The 21,481-nt window shown below is 44.8% G+C and overlaps 1 protein-coding gene across 1 annotated transcript; it reads right to left on the bottom strand.

Annotated features, from left to right (window-relative positions):
- Positions 1–2,815: 2,815 nt before the first annotated feature.
- LOC149333530 (uncharacterized) lies at positions 2,816–19,205 on the bottom strand. The gene is made up of 5 exons (XM_089556074.1): positions 19,074–19,205; positions 12,067–12,221; positions 5,977–6,041; positions 4,648–4,731; positions 2,816–2,955 (listed from the first exon to the last, which is right to left on the bottom strand). Exons 1-5 carry the CDS (start codon positions 19,197–19,199, stop codon positions 2,816–2,818), a joined length of 570 nt encoding a protein of 189 aa, XP_089412200.1. The 5' UTR covers positions 19,200–19,205.
- Positions 19,206–21,481: the final 2,276 nt, after the last annotated feature.

Genomic DNA, 21,481 nt, shown 5'->3' with positions numbered 1-21,481 from the left:
TGAAACCTCGTATCTATATTATATCATGGCTTTGGAGCGCTGTAAAGGCCAAGGCAAAGCAGAGGCAACGAACGCCATGCACGCAGTTTTCAAGATGAAAAATAGTGATCTGGTGACGACCCTACGCTACTTGGGTCTTACTACTTAACGTTTGCGAAGGAGGCGTCTCTCGGCAATGAAGGTCAAATTGACCAAAAGAACAACCATGTGGCCACAATATATTATATAGCAACAGTGGGCGCTTACCACCTCCCTTGATTTCTATAGTTTCGATCCTTTATATGTGTTCCATTATAGCGGCCATCGAATTGGGACCCCTGCGGGACCACAATTTGTAAAAATTTGGGTAGAATGTTCCAAGTGGTGTCAAATGACTTGGCATGTTCCTGGAAATTGCTAATAGAGGTTAAGCCCAAAGTTCGTTGTGTTTTGATGCACACGCTTATAAAATTTGTGAACTGGTTTACTGGGGAAACTCTACCGGATAAAGCGAAGGTCGCTGTAAATCGCAATAGTTGAGTAAGACTCATGAGGTAGATGGCACTGCGTTTGTCCTGGAAGGAATGTTTCCGGAAACATCCGCGGATGTTTGGATTTGGTCTTCTCTACGTTTTCTGAGCCCACGGATGTAAACACCTGAAGCTTTGGCAGCTAACGCTCTCGGGTCGAACAAAGAGGCTATGCTGGCGGAGCCCCGCCCGGCCGGTGCCTCTCTGAACATGGGAGGACTGGGAGACCTCACTGCGGTCAGCGGACTTTGCCAGGACGAAGATCGCCGTCAGTCGGGCCGCGTATGTCGTTGACCAGCACCACATGAACGTTTAGACGATGAGTGGGGTCGTGCGGAGACCCCAGGGGCCTGCGTGCCTCGTCATCTCTTGCTGAATAAAGTTCCGCCCCGACCACCGCCTTTAAATTTGCCGGATTGCCTTGTCGCACAATGCGCATTGTGGTTCTCTTGGGAATTATAATCTTAGCGGGCGTCCATATATCACGCGCTCGCGCGTCTGACATCGAGAAGAGAATTGGCGCCTCCCGAGCGATACTTTCGGAGAAGCGAGAAAACTGCATGCATTAGGCCTTCTCTCGAGGCTCGCTAGCGTTGTCTTAGGGTAAAGTGGTCCTACGTTGTCTTCGCGAGCACTGATTACTCACGCTCTTGGAAAGAATGAAGAGAAATGTATAGACAGTGGCAGCCATCGATACAAGCTGAGCGCGGCATCCGGTTTCCAGTTTCAGAAGGTATGCATCAACGCATGGTCCATTTATCGCATGCAAAACATGCTGACAAATCGAAAAGCAAGAAGCTAAGTATGATGCAAGTATCATGATTAAGCGCAGATATTCCAGCTTACACAGTCATTCGATTACAAAAAAAAGAGTATGAAGATGTAAAGACGTCGTTTACTTCAAAGTACCAAGTGATGTTGGCTAACACATAATTGCTGTGTCTTGAAAGTTCTTTTATTAATCATCCTAAAAAATTACGTTACTGTTACCTTAGCCGCCTGAATATTAGTGAAGGCCATTGTAATTTTTTCGAATTTCGAAAAAGTGATAATTGACAAACATGCGGCAGTGGAGCGCACGCTGCCACGCCCACAAGCTCACAAGGATCTCTGCCGCACTTGTGACTGCAGCTGTTCTGTTCGACCCGGGCTCACCGGCTCATTCTTCCTGCCATCCAGACATAATGGGACAAAACATTTGAAACATGAACTCTTGTGTACATTGCGAAATTCAGCGAGCATCGAAGTAAAAGCTTTCAGTTTTCATATAACGATGCAGCAAATTAACGCCCAAACCGATTTTTAATTTTATACAGGCACGCAGTAAGGAAGCCTTATTCGTACAAAAAAATGGCTGACAGTTTAGCATTCCTAAGCATGAAATATTGTGGGAAAGCACAGTCTTTTTGCAGGTGGAGGTGTCCACTAACCGAGTGAGCCAGTTATGCGCGTCTTCAACAATTTCGCCGGTAATGCTAATTTACCCTTACGTACGCCGGCGGTCTATGCTCCAGTACCGCGTTTCTGCAGCAGCGTTGTCAACGCCAACGCATGCAGCGCACATCTCTCTGTCACTACCGCAACATAGCTCATAACGCGAATACTAGTTTGATAGTTGTATTAGTTGACGAAGAAGGCAATGTGCAATGCACAGCGCGAGAGTGTGTTGCACTTTATAACACGAGGCCTGCTCGGGTGCAGCTATGTAGCCTGGAGCTCCCGCGCAGTGGCCAGCGAAGCTGACCTTTACGCGCTGCTTCGGGGTCGAATCCCACTTGCGGATATTTATTTGATTTCTTTCTCTTTATTAAATTCCCTTGGCACAAACCCACTATCATCTCAAGACATTGCTCGGGCTTTACTGATCAGAACATTTCGCTCTAATAAATTCGGCCGTCAGTTTTCTGCTCAGTAGGTAAGTAAATAAGTCATGGAATACGAAAACAACGCCTACACAGTTGTGCTCCGCCGCTCACAGAAATAGCTAGAAAGGGGACAATGTATAACTGTAGACTGATACAACTCAAGAACGAAACGGCTTTTCCCCATCAAAGGACTCTCTTCTAGCCAATGGCGTTGGCCGATTGGCATTACCCTTTTAGCCTTACAATGCAGGGAGTGGCCCGACAATGCAGGGAAGAGACTAACCTCTTTCATCTTGCACTCCCTACATAACCACGCTAGCATGGTCATGAGAATCGACTGACGCCATTGGCTGAAAAGGGGGTCCTTTGACGGGGAAAATCCGCTCCTTTCGTGAGTTGCTAAACCACGTAATCAAGAAATGTATTTCCTGCTCTTTCGCATTATGGTTTCGGCGGAATCTTCTGGCACTTTTGCAGGTCACGCAGGAAAGTGATGTTGCCTCCAGAGTAGTTGCTAAGCTTGTTGAGGCATTCGTGGTATTCAAGGATGTCCGAGTCAGGGCTGTCGAACAGGTAGTACTCTGAAAAAAAAAAAGAATAATAAAAACAACACGCTTATTGCAGGTATAAGAAACCCTTCGTACTTTTGTTTCCGAATTGATTTGGCTTTCTACGCCCAGGCTGGGTGCCATTTTCTGCCACTTCTCTTTATCACAATAACAGGCGGCAGAGCTGGGGGGCTTCGGCGCCGTAAGCCACATTTTTCACTAGGGCTCTGTAACCTGACACCAGCGCGAACTGTTTCATGTATGTGGGACAATAAAGAGCGAGAATAAGGAGAACAATATTCCGATAAATTCAAGAGCGATGTGCACCACATCCCGGCCTTTCAATGCCGATATAGGTTTTCCAAGAGAGCGTTATGAAAGCGTTGGCGTTAGGACCTAACGCCAAGAGCGTTAGGTCCTGGCGTCGTTTGACGCCAGGACCTCGATCCTTATATTCTGTTATGACACGTAGACTGCAGTTATTTGGAGACGGGAAACACAGCCGGGGCCGGACGTGTCAGGTGATTTTGCGAAATAAACAAACTTGTTTGCACAGAATGGTGCTGGCTGGCACAAGAGAGGCCAAATGAGATAGAAAATGAAAGTTTTCTGCTAACTCAGGGCATAGTTAATTTTGAGATTCATGTGAATTTTGAGATATCATGTGAATGTTTTGTCGAAAATTTAACCCCTTCCGACGCGGATTATGTGCCACTATCGAGCAAAATCTAAAAATTTATGGCTGTATATACTGAGCCGCTCATTTCACATAAATCACTTGGATAGCCGAAGAAGTTAAGTCCCACACGGCGCACACATTTACGCTCACGGGATTTCAGCCCTGTGTCAGAAAACACGCACACACACAGACACGCACACACACGTGAACACCACGCATCAAAGGGTTAATTTTTGCTCTGTATAAGGCCAAGACAACTGAAGCACTTCAAACCTGTTAGAATCCTGGCGATTAGGTTGACCAAGAAAAAGAAGGAAGTATGCGGTTGCGAAGGTGTTGTAGGACGCTATGGTGTGAGGGCGGGAATATTGAAGAGGGCCAGGTGTTGAGCGAGACCAAGGGCCGAAGAACTGACACTGCCGAACCGCTCACAAAATATCACAAAACTACACCCCAGCGTCGTCGTCGTTCTCAAAAACACTTCGTCGTCCGCCAGCGTATACGTAGCACTACTTTCCCGCAGCAAAAAAACCACTCCCGGTGGGTGCTAGACGAGCAAGGGAGAGCGCGAGTAGTAAGGCTTCACACCTTCATATATTCGCTGACAGTTTAAAGCAGAGCACAAAGCTGTTGGTCAATAAATTTCCTGCGGGAAACTATGATGATAAACTTTGCTCGTTATTGTGTAAAACCAAATGCGGAAATTTTCCTCCGGTACTCTTGAGAAAACGTTAAGTGTCATATATTTTGTTCTCTGCAGTATATAGGACACAGCAAAAGTATTCGATTAATTTTTAACGTAAGCATAACGTTACCTTCGAAGATGTAACGTTACCGTCACTAACACAGTATTTGAGGAATATCATTAAGAATAGTTGTTGCTACCCCGGTGCGACAATTAACTAGTGGTTTGTGTTATAATTACAGTCATACGTACTACTTTACTTGGCACACCACCTTGTGCTGGTACTGCTGTGGTTGGTGCTGTTTGTAAGGAATACAGATGGAGTTTTCCTTAGAGAAAGAGAATCAGTATGTACACTTACGCGTTTCAGTGCAGTTGCAATGGCCTACAAAGCATTGGTCCTTGTTTACGTAGTCCAGTGTGAACTGGTAGACGGTGCTGCTGTCTGATAAAACAAAAAGCAATCACATTCATTACGAAAGTTGCATTTTTAGATCAATGCTTTAGCTACCGTCGTATAGGAGCAAGCTGGTATCGTGCTTCCTCCGAAAAGCGTAAATGTCAGACACCTTTCGTTAAAGCTGATAACGAATGGCGTTGTGTGGCCTACTGTGGCGTCGTGGGGCCGTATTTCATATGCAATATTTGCACTGCCCATTTGACCCTCTGTCACTGGTCACTCAGATAGGGCGCCGGCTTTCAAGTGTCCTTGGAAAGCAACCCGACCATTGGGTGATTGGCATCCAGACCTCATCATTGGCTACCATTGGCTGCAGTGTGCAGCCAGGGGTGAGGAGCATCGCAGCGCTCGGTCAACAGCAGGCGACCGGACCTTGCCGCTGGCTGCCATTTGCTGCGCTATGTAACCAATGCTAAGGCCCGGTCGCAAACCCCCCAATGGCCAGGTCGCTTCCCACCGAAGCTTGAAAGATATCCGTATATCTGAGTGACCATGGCAGGACACCGAATGAGCATTTAAAAATCGACAGCTTATACAATAGAGCCCCAGGAATCAAAACAGAGAATCGAAGCTGGGGAATTTAAGACGCCGGTAATTGCTTTTACTGCGTCTAGGTCGAACCTTTGGGTATTTATTTGATGGCTGTGCTAGATGCCAGTACTAGAAATGAAGTCGAAATGCACTAATATCTACACATTTTATTTGTCCAGTTTTTTTTTCATCCCAAAATCTGAAGAATAAGTGTCCCACCTCCCGAACTGTCCAAATTCTCGGTGCTGGACGATGCGCGCACTTGGCGAGGAGCGATCGACCATCTAGCGGTAACTGTGTTTCGAGGACCCGAAGTCGACGTGTCGATTGATTGCTATGAAACCCTTCTCGTCTGCGTTTTTTCTAGAAAGGCCAGTGGGCTGTGCCCTTCAGTCTGGGGCAAATTTCACATTTCACCGCACCGCTCAAATGTATTTTTGTCATCTGTGGCTGGGTTGTGAGCATTAAAGTTTTTTTAACGTTTCAAGCCGCCGCTGTCCATGCTCCGCTGAGAAAAAAATTTCGTCGTTGGTGGCTTGAATCATTTTGTTCTGAGCGCCTCGCTTTATATGAATCTGAGCCCAAACTTGGTCGATGGCCTTTTTTATATAAATCTCATGCCTGTTGCGAAAATCCTGCTCCTGCTCTTCCCAAGAAATTAAGCGCGGCATCTGTCAAGAAAGCGGCAGTTCCACTCACCGCTTCCGTAAGTGACATAAATGACAGTATCGTTGGCGACATCAAAAGTGGAGGTGTCATTGATCCTGTAAAATAAATTGGAAATGCATGAAAATAGTTTTCATTAACCAACATCATAGCAGTGACTGTACCACTTGTGTAATAGACACAGCGTAAGATTGCGCTTTTGGATGCATGCAAATCCGTGGCAGCAAAAGCAGGGACATGCTAGTTTAGCTTACTTTGCTCTTGCTGACAAAGTGCATCTTTTTGCGCCCAAAACTTCAGTAGCGACTGCTTTGGGCATGAACACTAGGGTTATGCGACAATTTATCCCGTAAGTTTAGATACATTTAAATGCCAGTCATTGCGCACAATTCATAAGGCAGTGTCCGATAAATCACTGGCATAGAAGTGGCGAAGAGCGAGCGTTGCGATGTTGTTCAGATACCATTGCGGTGTGGGGCGTATCTTTTCCCAAAGTGTGATACAGTCTATTTCACAGGACAGCACTTCACATTAAAAAAATTTCCACAGTTCGAACGAATAAACATGTCATGTAAACACAAAGTAGGAACATCATCTGAAGTTCACAGAGTGTGGCGTGGCCAGAATTTTTCTTCGGAGGAAGGCACTCAGCGTGCAATTGGGGCGGTATCAGCATTTGTTCAAGCGAGGTTTTTGTGCCAGTCACCTAATGAAAGCGCCGAGGAAAAAGAGCGACGAAAGCGGGGTATTGGAGGTAGATATGCAACCGACTCCTACAGCGCCTTCAGTTGCGGAAGCCGTGTGGAGTAGCAATTAAAGGCCGATTCACACGACGGACCGTTCGCCCGCGGCCCGCGCACTACGTGTGCATACGTCAGCACTTTGAGAGGCGCGCTGGATGCATGGATGGATGGCGGCCGACAGCGCGCCCCTCAAAGTGCTGACGTATGCACACGTAGTGCGCGGGCCGCGGGCGAACGGTCCGTCGTGTGAATCGGCCTTAACTGACTCATGCTAAGCGATCATGCAGCCAACGAAGAGAAGACATTTGCGCAGGTTTTCGGGACGCAACTATTGCAGCTTACGATGAAAACGCACTTCCTTGTCACTTTCGCCCCACATGAAATCAGCAAATGATTTACGTGGAAAGAAAAAGCCCGATGGTAGGTGTGTGGTGGAGCGGGGCGATTCAGTGATGGTAAGGGAAACGAAGGGGCGACTTCTCATCCCTATATGTAATCATAGCGCTTCATTACCAACCCGCCATCAAGCTGCAGTGTAAATGTTGTAGGGGGGAGGGGGGGGTGAGGCGGGGAGGGGAGGGGGGGCTCAACACAAAGCACAGTGTAAAGTGAAATAAACAGGAGGGGGTGCTTGCCCCGAGCAAGAGAAAGTCCCATTCAGAATGTTTCTTGGTTCCACTGTTTTCGTACCATCACATCAAAGGCGATCCCAGCAGTAGCCAGCATGTTTGCACCTTCTGAAGACAAAATGTGATAACGTGCCGATATGGCCATTTTGTGTACCGTGAGGGATAACGTGCGCCTCTCGCTTGTGACGCGCTGCGCCTCTTTTCCACGCGACTGTCTGTGCCCTGCTCTTGTAAGTTCTCGCCGAATAAACAATTTGAATAAGAAATTTCCGGAGCCCTCCACTACGGCGTCTCTCATAGCCTTAGTCGCTTTGGGACGTTAAACCCCATAAACCAAACCAAACCAAACCAACCAAACCAAACAATTTGCCTCGGGCTCCTGTAGCGCCCACTTCTATCATTAGACAAAAGCCACTTTCGAAATTTAGCATGAGCTCAAAGTTCTTATCCTGACTCTAGACGACTTGTAAGCGGAATTTTTTGAGCACTTCCTATTCAAATAAATACGCTAGTTGCCCACCTCAAAGCAGCTGGCTGTGAAAGCGAAGAGGCCAGTCTTTGGGCACCGTTATTATCCTTCACATTCTTCAATATATGAAATTTAGTTTCCTCTAGGAGCCATTTCGTTAGGCCTACAGTATTAACTAACCACGTGCGTGCTGGTGACCTGTGTAATATAGAAAACTGTCGTACTGTCGCGACCTACCTGACTTTATTTATTTACGAAATGGGTATAACAGTGTGCGCTATGGCAGGAGTGGATTACAGAAACAGAACAACAAATATATCGGAGTAGGGCATAGAGCGAGTAACACTAATGAACACCTTTGCAAACAAAAATACAAAGTCTAGAGAAAATAGAAAAATAAAGAAAGCGTAAATTTATCAGTCAGGCACGGATATGTAGGATTATGCATCTTGAGTGGCAGATGCGAAACTTCGGGGATGAAATGAGCGATTGGACCCAGGTAAGAAATTCCAGACTACAATCAAGCGGGGAAGAGATAACTGAATTTGAACACGTTTGTGCGTGCGTAGTAGGGCATAAATGTTAAAGGGATGCTGAAAGGTTTCCCAAAAAAATTGAGTGAAGAGATGCACTTTACAGTTTTCCACCCTCGGAATTCCAATTTCTCATCCAAATTAGGCAAAGGAAAGCGCAAACCTATTTTATTTTGGCGAAAAGTGCAGCAGCAGCCTCGGGCCAGCTCGCGCGCCTCGTTGCCGCCTGTGATTGGTTGGGCGCCTCGTGACGTGAACACTGGCGTTGGCTCGGTGAGCCCGGCTCGGTCGCCGCCGATGTAGTACAAGAAGCGCGGCGCGCGGTGGTTCGGGCTGTTGGTTTGATGCTTATATCACGATGGAACACATCGAAGATTACCAGGAGGATCTTGGCGTCATCCCCTACATGTACGAACCAATCGCAAAGAGCAAACCGCTCCAAGAAAGCAACGATGCTGGCGCAAGCGGTGCTTTTGGCTTGAACGAAAGCGAAGTGTTAGCATCTCCACGTGTTGGAAATGTCTTTTAGTAAGCACACTTTTCTAGCCAAACTTCATTCAGAGATACAATAAATTAATTTTGAAGCGAGCAAATGTAGTATAGCACTGCTCCACAAAATTTTCCTAACGCAATGTAAGCGGGATGCGATCGTCGGCATTGTTGTCTTGCCGCTTGTCGGTGCTGCCACAAATCTGCTTGTAATCCTCACAGACCACTGTCATGCGCAAGAAGTTATCAGGCTCTTTTTGCACCCAAATTTTATGCTGGCATCGCTTCATGGTCGCCGCGTGCCGGCTCGGTTCATAACGCACGCGTAAAACAGAAGTTCGCGGCGCTTTGCGGCAGAACTTGTCGAGGTGACAAACGTGTGCCTCCCGTTCTGCGTGCCAAGATGGGACCTGGCAGTAAATTGAAATCCTTGTTTAGGCGAGTTGCTTCATACTGCAAGCCCTTGTAGGAATATCTCCATCCGTTTGCGCCCGCCTTTATCGTGCTGTTCTCAGATAGAGCGACCAGTGATTTTTTTCACTAATTCGATGGCCTCGTGCTGCAACCGAGCAGGCCGAGTCGCAAGGCTGGCTGTAGCACACGTGGCGTACAATTATATACTATTATTATTAATGTATGAAGCCATGCTTCACTCGGCAATTTTTTACGACTAAATGTGTTATCATAAATGTATTCCTGGCAGAACACTTTACTGGTATTGGCTGCATTAGAACTTGAACAGACTTGTCAGCCTTGTCGTCACTTTTAGAAAAGTTCGATGCAGGGTCCTCAGCACCATCGGCCAGTGGCATTCGACTTGTTGCACATTCCTGATTTGTACTGCTGTTTGGTGTGCATTCTTGACTGTCTGGTGCGCAGCCTCCAGGTGTGATGTCACTTTCCATGCAGTCTTGATTTGCACTATCGTCTGGTGTGCAGTCTTGATCTTGCAGCAGTTCGGTAAGGACCTGAAAGGCATAAGCCATATGATGTTATTGTTGCAAACAGAACAAAAGTGTCCTTCAGTATGAGTAAAATCTTCTGGTTTATTTCGCAAACTATTTTGTTGATTGGCGAGCTCTGTGGAAAGTGAGATCATTTATTATATACCAAGTGTTTCTTTAGAAGGTCCAAAATTTATTTTAAAAAATGGCTAACTAACCTTGTATTAATTTTATCCCTGGGGCTATATTGAGGGATATGGCATACACCAGTAATAGGCAGAAGGTTTTCATTAGCTCACTAAACTGCATATCTTAATTAAATTTTTATTTTCATATTCTGTTGTATTTGCAGATCTGGAGCACCTCCTGCAAATACTGTAGCCAAGCAAAAAAAATCTCTTTAAAAACTTACACCCTGACAGGCAACTTCACGCGCTAACACAGCGCCAGCGGGCGCGTCCGACGTAGATCGCTCAAAAAAAAAAAAAGTGTACGTTTTGGGGCCAGACTGCAAGCGCCATGACTGCGCACATTGGGCGCTGACGAGGCGGCTATCAGCGAGGCCCCAGGCGAAACCAAACTGAAAACGAAACGCCGCGCGCCCGTATACCAGAAACATCTGCAAAGAGTTTTCTCGGCGCTCCGAGCCCGAAGAAAAATGTGCCGCGTACTACTTACTCCCTATGTTCTCGCCACTAAGGGCTACGCATGAATCCTAGAATATCTGAGCTCCAACATAATTGATTAAAGAGGCTGCATATAACGTCTTTCCACGAGCTCGCTTACCGAACGAAGTTCTCTGCTCACGCGCGGCGCGCAGTCTCCGGTTGTGAGGCGCACTTCGCGTCGCTCCACCTCTTGCAGTATTAGTAGCAGTTTAAGATTTTTATACAGTCAAAAAATTTAGGGCCGAGGTCTGATATGAGTAATGCTGTACGAGATGCATGATGCATTCCTGCAAGCTTAACTGCAAAGCACTTATTTTGTAAGCTGCAGTTTGCTGCCGTCCTGACGTTCTCATTCAAGCGCCGTTCATCTCATTACTACCGAAAGTCTTGCATCCACGAAATTACGCGCCATACACTACACAGAACACCGGTTCGCGCAGTCAAATTCTCATAGTGTTAATACACAAATTCTTACCTCGAGCTTCCTCCTTTTCGCGAAAGCTGGCCTCGGTCAGCGCCTCGGTGGCGGTGACTAGCTCCTGTGCGCGAAGACAGGCGGTATTGCGCCGGGTTTCAGTCGAGCTGACTTTGTTGACAGGCTTATCGACAGGCTCTGGCTATAGTCTGCATCACGAAAGTGGTCAGAGCATAGCACTGTAGTCTTTGAGGGCTTGAAATCCCTTCGCTTCACAGCAGCGTCCCACCTCGCGGAAAGCTCCTTATTTTGCGGCAAATAATGAAAGACCACATCGTCGCAGCCGCTGGTGTTAGTGCAGCCGAAGGCTGCGCAGAACGCCGGCATGGTGGTCCACCGCTTCACTCGATGCTGCACACGTTTCTGTACGTCACCACAAACATAAAAACGCACAAATACAGGAACACACGGCAGATCGAAGCAGCTTACGATGGCACGCACGCAGAAACAAGCACGGTCGCGGAGGCTGCGAGGCGACGGAACACCAATGTTTACGTCACCACCCCACGGTTTCCGGTTTGGGCTCGCATCGCCAGTGTCATCAGCAGCGCTCGGCGGACAGCGAGGGGCTGAGCTACCGCGCAATTTTAAACGGCGATTACGTCGCTCCTAAGTGATTAATCTGGAAAAAAATTTCACCCGCATGATTTTTAAGGTTCCCACATCCATACGTGAGCATCTTAATGAATTCGAAAATCTCTTCAGCTTCCCTTTAAGCCCTAATGTCTTAGAGTTGATGATTCTGGCTCGGAGGAAACATAATTGTTATTTGAGAGCCTAACCGATGAATAGACGATGCAATGCGAGAATTTCAAGTATTCGGTGCGGCTACGTGGAGAATGGGGTTAGGTTCAAGGAAGAAAGTATAGAAGAGGGTAAAGAGTCGCGATCATCATGATGATACATAAAGCCCGCAGACAGTTTATAGATTGCTTCTCACTTGTTAATCTGTAAAAGCTTATAATGGTTTCCAAACTACAGATCCATAATAAAAAACAGGGCTTATAATAGATTTGTGCATTGCTATCTTTTTGTGCTTCAGCGAAATGGTTAGCCGTAGATAACCTATCTTTCGTAGTGCTTTACAGCATATGTAATCAGTATGATTTGACTTTGAAATGTTATGCGTAAAAATGACTCTATTTTATTTCATTTTTTGTCACGGAAACTCACGGCGTATCGTCTCCGTTGGCATCCCTGTAAACGAGGTCGTACTCCGCCGTGGTCCCGTCATCCGAGATGGAGGTTCTGTCGTACCTCTCACAGTACTTCGTGGGCTCCGGGTCGGATGTGACATACACATTGAACACGGGGAAATTTGACAGCACCTGTGAAGGTATGCACATTTACTGCTAAAGGCAACCACAGGCAGCGCATAAGTTTTGCAGAGTGTTTAAATTTAAGCGTTCTGGTACCTTATCTTCTGCCCTCGTAACCTTTAAATCCCTCGAAAATATTTCCGCAAGTGTAACTTTTGCAGCGAGGATGAAAAAAAAAATATCCCCAAAGAATACCGAGTTTACGAGGCTTTTTCCTCATATACATAAAAAAGTGTCAGTGAGCCCGTCGCTAGAAAAAAATGTTAAAAATAAATTGCGTCCACAATATCTTTGCAGTCGCACTTCAGCACGCTTAAAAGTAGGAATTAACGAATTTTTTTCGACTGGAATTGAATACCAATTGTACTTGGCTTTGAATATCGAATCAAATATCAAATATTGAATCGCAGACTCAATTCTAGAATATAGTATATCCATTATCACTTGCTACAACAGTTAAGTTTTATAAGAGAAGAACAAGCGACCTTCACCTACAACTCGTTAACAATTATTCTGATAGCCTCCGGACACAAAGAAAGCAATTCTATGGCATTATTGCCATGGAGATTCTGCTTTCATCGCTACAATTTAGAAGGGTCGTGCACGCACAATTGTGTTGAACACCAGGCAGAGATGAGTGTCACACCACCATGGTCTCGTTAAAATTCATCCTCCCTTTGACGGAACTCTGATCCAGATAACTAGCGCTACACTGCAGAAATTAGAACCCGTTAGCATGGAAATTGCTCCTTAAATATCAAGCGGCAGTTGTATGCTTCAGTGCCGATTCAGCAAAAGCTTTTCTGGAACTTTTCTTTTGGCCAATAAATGCTACCTCTTCGAAAGCGAAATTAGGTGGTTAGTAGCGGGGAAAAATTTCTGCAGGTCTTCGCTCAAATGAAGCCTACTGAAGCAGAAATACGATGAGGAGAGATTTTGAGAAAGGTTGTCAAGAAACTGAAATAAAGAATAACTGTACTGTTTACCTCGAATATTGTACACCTCCTTCGCTTCCATTGAACCTCAACTTCCAGCCTACAAACCATTACGGTGCGTTAGCTGAACTAGTATAACTAACGACCGGATACCAAAAAATCTGGAAATAAAATCGAATTTTTCTGTTGCATTTCTGAAGCTGGGCTATGTTTTGTATCTTTTCCAGAATGACATTTCTTCCTGCGCAGTAGATTTCCCTTTGAAGAATGGCTTTGAAAAAAGAACGAAACAAATTCCACGACCTAAACTGAAGGTTCTTTAGTTAAATTGAAGCAAGAATGTGTCTGGAAATAATTTTGAAACTTTTGTACTTCATGTCAACCTCTAAGACCTCATGTAGCATCGCTTGAAAGAAAGGTACAAAAATGTCTCTCCATTCTTGGAGATACCAAGGGTGCAAGCAATAGGTGCTGTCCTAAAATTCAACGACGGTGACATATCCACAGCCAAGGTTCTACAGGCTTATTGGCTAACGTGAGACCTTAACATTCCCAGCCGGCTGAGAGAAGCTGTCTAGCTTCGAGTTTACTTCGCTGACCGAACAGCAAACCGAGTTACAGAACAAGCCGTGCAGGCTAAACGACTGGTAAAGAAACGCAAATATGACTTGAATGAGGGCTGTGGAAGTGGTTCCTCGGAAAAAAAACTTCGTAAGCACAGCAGTCGGCTGCATTAGAGAAATGTCAAAGCATTTCCGTTTGAACTTCAGCAACTTTTTTTTGCCTCATAGTTGTCACGTGACACTTATCACGTTGCCCTTAATTGGATGACGTAGGGAACTTTTTACGTCATTGTTGTCATATGGCACCTATCACATGACTCTTGAATGACGTCAGCCACTTTTTGCAAGTCATCGTTGTGTAAATAATAATAATAATAATAATCAACTTTATTCACAAAATATTTACAATCTCGTACAGGCACACCATAGCCACAAGAGGGCTTGTAGGGTGTCGCCCGGCAGCAGCGGTAATCCAAGTACACAATACATAAAATTGCGAACGAAACGCACACAAAAAAGAATATATAACGTTTCTTAGCTCTGTGCGAGATGTCAAGGAGGATACATAATCTGGCAACTCATTAAAGATAAAATGAATGTAATAGCGCCTCATTGCTTCCCCAAAATGAGTGCGCACTCTTGGCACTACATACCTCGGTATGTGGCTTAGTGGCTTGGGTTTTATTGTTTCAGTTTTGTAAGGGCTGTCCCAAAAGTGTTTTAAAACTACAGTTTGCCTAAACAGATTGCCAAATGAGGGGAGTTTCAGCACACATCCTCAACACACTTTACCGTCCTACACACCACAACGCGATCACTTCGTGCCCTTCAAACCCTTCTAACACGCTAGAACTGGGTGGTTGTACTTCCATGCAATAAAAAAAAAAACTGTTCGCGGCACATGTGTTGCGTGCCGGCCTGGGAAGATGAGGGCGTGCGTTGGAACCCAAATGGCGGAATTTTTTTTTTTCGAATGAGGTCACGTGAGAGGTACCCCTTCATATGGACACATTTTGCCGACAACTTCCGGTCAAGGACTTTCTTTGGCATAAGGTATATAATGTTTTCGCAATAATAAAACTGTCAACAAATGTTCGCATAGGGGTACACTTCTCAAAAAAGTTATTTTTACTTTAAATATCCGAAGACAAGTTTCTTTGTTTCAATGGTGCCATTACTTCCGAAACGAGTCGCCGCGGCGGCTCAGTGCATGGTTATGGCACTTGGCTGCTGACCCAAAAGAAGCGGGTTCGATGTCGACCGCGGAGGTCGAATTTTGATGAAGGCGAAATTCTAGAGGCCCATATGTACTGTGCGATGTCAGTGCACGTTAAAGAACCCCAGGTGGACGAAATTTCCGCAGCCCTTCACTGCGGCGTCCCTCACAGCCTGAGTCACTTTGGTACGTTAAACCCCTATAAAAGAAACTTTCGGAACGAAACGCATCAGAAGCCTAAATATATGCTATAATTTTTTCCGTCCTCTGGGAATATTCTGAACTAAATTTGGTATGTGCGATGCACTATTTTGATTTTTTTATAATGTTGACTGTATCTACGATGTTTTGTATAATACTGTATGCCCACTCCTGCGATAGCCCCTGTAAGAGCTGCAGTATGTACAAATAAAAAGAGGCGTTAAATCTAGTTGTCGAGCAAAAAATTAAGAAAAATGACTGTTTTCTTGTTCTAAATAAGTTTGGGGCAGTCGCAAGGCACAAATTACGATTATTTAAATAGGCGTTCAGACCATATGTCCGGTTTTGGGGTTAAGAAACGCCTTGTTCAGCCTCGTGTCCCTTTTGGGTCAAGAAACCTGTTCAGTGTCCCTACTTCTTGACATGACAAAACATTGCCCCCCTTCGGCCTTACCGAAGCGTTAGACCTTCAAGGCAGCCCTCTCACATTCGTGTGCGGCACTGCGGCTACATAAAGGTGCAGTTGGAGGCACAGCTGGGACTTCTTCTTTCGAGTTCTCCAACTTTATCATTCGTCCCATGTACTTTACCAGCCTAGCACTTGGAAGTGCAGAACCAGGTTAGGGGCGTCGCAAAGCGATTGTTTTTACGGTTTGTTTTTGCGGTTGTTTTTATCTCTTAAAGTTTGAGGATGGATTTAAATCAGCGCGGCCGAAAGCAGTGAGGGTTCTGATCTTCTGGGACCACCACATGACCGCTGCCCTATTCGCTGTTATGAATTTCGTCCGCCTCCGTTCAGGGCTGCTTGAGTTAACACCAGATGACAGTCCCCTCCCTCCATGGCCGGGGTTAGTACCCGCCTTGCATTACCATGCAGGTACGTTGATGAGATTCGGCCGACACCGTTCGCCGGAAGGGGGGCCTTTGACGGCTAAAAGAGGCTTAGTTCTTGAGTTGCATCTGACTGTAGTACTGCGCGAAAATAAATCGCTGTTTTTAAAGACACATGCAGCTGTGAGTGCGTGGTAATGCTTTGAGCTGTGGTAGCGTATAAATTACTCCGGATCGGGCATCGTTACTACTCCAGTCTGAGGAAATACGAAAAGCGAACATTTTATTTCAACGTTATAGCCTCCCATACCGCTTCTTGCAAAAGTGAACGCGAATTATGGTATGATTTTATTCGAGAAGCACAAAAAAATATGGGTGAAAGCCGTAAGTTTACACTGGCGGAAAAAAACCACTGTTTTAATTTTTTTAAAACATGCCAACACTTGATGACAATCTGCGACGACCTAGTCGGCTCCTAAGGTGCTCTGTTCTCGTAATGTCGATTATTGTCCCGCGCACTTCGCAATTCTTTACCCTTTGTGGCTCTAGGGGTTAAATTTAACTCAAATTTTGAATTATCTTACGCGCCTGCAAACATCCAAGGTTACATTATTGGTGTAGTTTGTATTGCGGTGTCAGCTCATGAGTGAAAAGAAAAGATTCTTTAACTCTCATTTCATCAAATATCATTTTCATTTCATAATTAAATCATGTGAACGAAAACATACCACAGACTAGGCGACGCGACCCTCGACAGCCCTCACATTGTTTCACGGGGCAATTCGATCTTTCGAAACCAGGGTTATCTTTATATGGGAAGCTCGGTATATATGTGTGTGTGCAGATAAAGTTGGTTTTCAAGGTCATATGACCACTTTTGTTAATAATAAATTTTTTATATGGGACATGCAAATGAGTACACACAAAGGAATGTATCTTAAGAAACGCCGTAGCTTTTTATGGCAAAAAGTTTTTTACCAGAAGAGGCAAAAAACATCGGATTTGTGACTTCACGAAATCGCAAGTTTGGACCCTCACAGAATGAAAAAAAAATTTCTGGTGGCTGATTTTTTTCGCTAATTGCACGCAACCAGAAGCGCCGCGAAAAGTGTTTTTGACTTCTGGATTTCTTCATAAAAAATCGAAAACATGGTTCAAAATGTTAGGCTTTCCAAGAAAAGTGTTTTTTTTTTCAGGACGGCTATGGGAAAAGCATGAGTTGGAACCTGAGGGTGAAATTTTCCTTTGTCTTCATCGATCATGATTAAACGGCGCGAAGAAGTTTAATCATGAACGAAAAGCACCAACTAGCCCGCCAGAAAACTCTTCTTCATCAATCCTTTCTATTACCGTAAAGACCCAATTCTTGCAGGTAAGCTTGTTGTTTAGTTGGGTGTTCAAATATGCTGAAATTAAAGAATAGAGAATAATTGCAAGCTTTGAATCGGATTTTATGAAAGAAACATCGCCGATATTCTCTTAAAATTGCCTGAAAAACGTTGAGTACCTTGTAATTTTAGTGTGGCCTTATACTATGTTTAACTGAAAATAAAATGCCTATTCCAGAACAGATTTCGTTCAGCTACCGTTACTCGTTTTTGGTACGTTAAAACGAGTACCGTTCAAGAATAAAACTTCGAACTAAAACAAAAGAATAATACGAAATAATTTGGTGTTTAGGCTAATTTATTAGATCCGTTTTTATTAGTTCCAACTATATAAGCACCTCATTTTACACAGTTTTTAAAAGTACCACTAATGCAAACAAAAAAACTATGTATTCCTAAATTAAATTCTCTAATTTTTAATAATCACATACTATGATTAATGTTTTTACTTGTTGTTTTAATTGAACTTGTTTATTGCTTGCTGCCGTTTATATGACTTTGATATCACCACTGACTCCATGCGGAAGTTATTTTTTATGCGTTTTAGGACGGCGGCTTCTTCGCATGTGAATTTCAATATGTCTATGTAAAAACGCACTTTGAACTGAGCAGGGAATGTTGCTAATCTAGCTGATTGGGAGTCTGTCATTGCGGAATGTGCAGAGCGCTTGCAGACGACGGACAACGACGACAAGGACACATAACTGCGCAGTTGTTTTTCATTCTCGTCTATGTCCGTCGTCAACTAGTGCGAAACATTCCATAATGACAGAACCCGGTCAGCTAGCTCAGCAACATCCTTGCTCTCTAAAAGTGCGTTTTCATCACATAGAAGCAATAACGCTTCGCTGAGTGCACAAGTGAGTGGTAAGAACATAAATTAAAGCGCCCCCTACAGATCTGGGGGCGCTGCCAGAACAGGCCAGGTTAGGACTGAACATTTTGAAGGGGGATCTGCCTTTTATTCGAGCACATTGAAGTAAGCGCAGAGGTACCCCTCGCGTAGCGCGATGACACCGCCAGATTTTGGTGGCCTGTTTAAAATAGCCATGGTGAGACTGAACACCTTGAAAGAATTCCCATCAGTGCCCAGAGTACTTTAGAGTAGTACCCTAAGTGTCCTCTATGGCAAGACAAAACATGGATTCGGAGATACCGCGGGCTGGTTAGGGTAAGGGAACCTGGCTTGGGAAGGAGAACCCGGATAGTGGCCCCTAAAGGGCTTGTTGTCTCGATGGTCGGCGCCGGTAAGCTTCCATGACACAGTAGCGACATATGAATTCCTTTTCTTTGCATTCTGTATCAACGCACACATTCACAGGAGTCTATCAGGGGTGTTTACTTGGGCCTGATATGAATTCCTTTTCTTTGCATTCTATATCAACGCACACATTCACAGGAGTCTATCAGGGGTGTTTACTTGGGCCTGATCACTGGCAGAGCTTTTCTCGTCGCCGATTATTACTTGACTATCGGGTTAAAAATTCTCCCGAGACCTATCTTCGGTGGATTCATTTATGATTATTATTGGTTTGAGCCTGCTCTTGCGAGTGATACAGCCAGAGGCAATTTTATTCGTAGCCTTTTACGCGACTTCGCCGTAACGAATGTCCCCATTCGAAAAAAAGGAGGAAAGGCAGGAGGGCGTGTGGACGAGACCAGGGCGATGCGTCAAACCAGGAAATTATGCCTAGATAGCCAGCGGTGTGAAATTGTAGTTTTCTTACCTTCGTCGCATCGCAGTCCTGGGAACTTTGCCGGCAGTCTTGTGCGTCGACAGGGGGAACCACTACCATCGAAGCAACTATCACTACCAGAACGACTAGTAGGTTGAAATGCTGAGACGAGTCCATTACGAGAGCGCTATGAAAGTAATAAAGAAGCACGCATCGGATAAGATATTTGGAAACACATTATATGGTTTAGTCCCCTACTTCTGAAACAATAACCAGACTGGCTGTTTGGTGGCAAATTTACGGTGCTTATTCAGTCAGGAATAATACATATCAGGAGAAATTAGTCTCCCAATGAGAAATTAAGTACCTGGACGGTAAGAGAAACCACTAGAGTGAAGCGCTTTGAAGGTGCGTCACACAGCAGTTAAGAGCAACCTTTAAAACAGGTAATCATGGCTTATGCATTTTAAGCTGCATGCAGAAGTAATGTACTAATTGGGTGCAAACACAAGACATCAAACTTAATTAGTACGCTCAATAAACAGGCACACTAGTAGTAAGACTGCGCTATAGGACATTTAGGCTGCAGGAAAACAAGAGCATTTTCTGGATGGCAGAATTCGTTCACACCGAGAACTTACTTTTCCTTACGCAGAGCCTCAAACAGATGTGCTCCGTGCGCTCGTGGTGATCTTTTTATGAAGTTAGGACTGCTAGCTTGATCTGCGAGTGTTTCTTTTGTTTTTTCATTCACCCAGTTGTCATGTAGCACAGACGGCAGAATTTGCTGAAATTGCAGTTCATTTGTTTTGTTGTTGGCTTGCGACCCTCACCGGAAATGAAAGTCCAAATGAGGTGCAAGTTTTTGATGCGGCAGTGCTCGAAGTCTGGCTGCCGCCAATTACTTGCATGCGATGAAAACGTTTCTTTGTTTTAACAGCCATATCAATTTACTTTTATTTTTTTATATACCTGAAAGCACCTGCTTCAAAAAGTAGTGCAGTGGAAAAAATATAAAGTTGACCTTCATTTTCTTTCCCTTATTATTCGACCACAATATCGACATCCGGTTCTTTCTTTTGTATTTTCCACCTTTGAAAGGGCTTTTAGGCGCCCGCCGCTAAATCGCGTTGCGAAAAAATGGCGCTCGGAGCTCTTTGGATAACATACAATCGTGATTTTATATGATTCTTCAGGTTTCAGTTTTGCTACAAATCCAGACTCAAAAATAAGAGACGTAATTTGGGAGCGGTGTGCCTTAGCGTTCCATTAACTTGGCCATGAATGAATTCGAAGCCTTTAGGCCTTAGAGAACGGACAGCCCTTGCGTATTAGCAGATATGTAATTGGGGCTTACCTTTATAGTCAGATAAAGAAGCGCAAAGAACGTGAGGGTATTTATTTCCTCTTAAGTGTTCAGATGTGCCTTGAAGATTTCTAAGACGGATCAAGCTGGCTTTGTAGCGTTTTTGCCTCAACCGTGTATTCTACATCGCACAAAGTTATTGATGCGCTAAATCAATGAATCGAGATATTGACGGTTTCTTGCCAAGGCGTTCTGCGCAATTTCCTTTCGGCGTCTGGCACACTGCCTTATCACCCTTTGTATGTGAGGGATGCCCTCGCATTCAGTGACAACATGCCACATCGATTAATCTATTTAGCTCTGTCTATTGTTGCCAGCTCATGCCCATCTGCTATATGGATGATCGTCGGCTAGGGCAACATCTTTTAGCAATGCGTACTGGACGCCACTGCATTCTTTGTGTAATATCTCGGCCGCTGCACAGCGATTTTTACGAGACCTGGGACTTCGTGGTGATCAAAGCGGCCAATCTCGAATGTCCTCGGTTGTGTTTGTACAACCGTGGTACAAACAGCGCTGGAACAGGACGACGCAAGAGCACAATACAGAACACAATAGAGGCGCTACGCCTGTGTTGTGTTCTTGCTTCGTCCTGTGTGAGCGCTGTTTTTGCTTGGATCTTAAACCCAGAAGCCCAACTCTCCGCCTTTCTATGTTTATGCAATATGTGACCATCATCAGCTTCTTTGATCCCTGGGAATTCTTGCGCCGCCGAATTTTTTTTTCTTTGCTAGACATGTTGACTCTATTGACTTCCTATAGATATTCCTTTTTGTCTATTCATAGTGTATATGGACAGTCTATAGACAAAAGTCTACTAAAAGTTTATGGCCATAAATCTATAGATTGGTTTGGTTTGGTTTATGGGGTTTAACGTCCCAAAGCGACTAAGGCTATGAGAGACGCCGTAGTGGAGGGCTCCGGAAATTTCGACCACCCGGGGTTCTTTAACGTGCACTGACATCGCACAGTACTATAGATTGTCTATGGACTGTCTATGACATTTGTATTGCCTATAGACTTTTGTCTATAGAGAGTCTATACACTTTATAGACAGAAGTCTATACAAACTTTATAGACTGTCAACCTTTTT

Source organism: Amblyomma mixtum, chromosome 8 (genome assembly GCF_055824585.1).
Source record: "Amblyomma mixtum isolate Tamu chromosome 8, ASM5582458v1, whole genome shotgun sequence".
Taxonomy (NCBI): Eukaryota; Metazoa; Arthropoda; class Arachnida; order Ixodida; family Ixodidae; genus Amblyomma; species Amblyomma mixtum.
The sequence above is the reverse complement of the archived record's forward strand: the minus strand, read 5'-3'. Positions and strand labels throughout refer to the sequence as shown.

What these genes read in the sequence shown, in the direction of transcription:
- LOC149333530 (XM_089556074.1), bottom strand. Translation starts at nt 19,199, where the DNA reads ATGGACTCGTCTCAGCATTTCAACCTACTAGTCGTTCTGGTAGTGATA. An exon ending in AGGACTGCGATGCGACGAAG is followed by an intron (nt 12,222 to 19,073) that starts GTAAGAAAACTA and finishes ATACCTTCACAG; the next exon opens with GTGCTGTCAAATTTCCCCGT. An exon ending in TTGCAACTGCACTGAAACGC is followed by an intron (nt 2,956 to 4,647) that starts GTAAGTGTACAT and finishes TTTTTTTTTCAG; the next exon opens with AGTACTACCTGTTCGACAGC.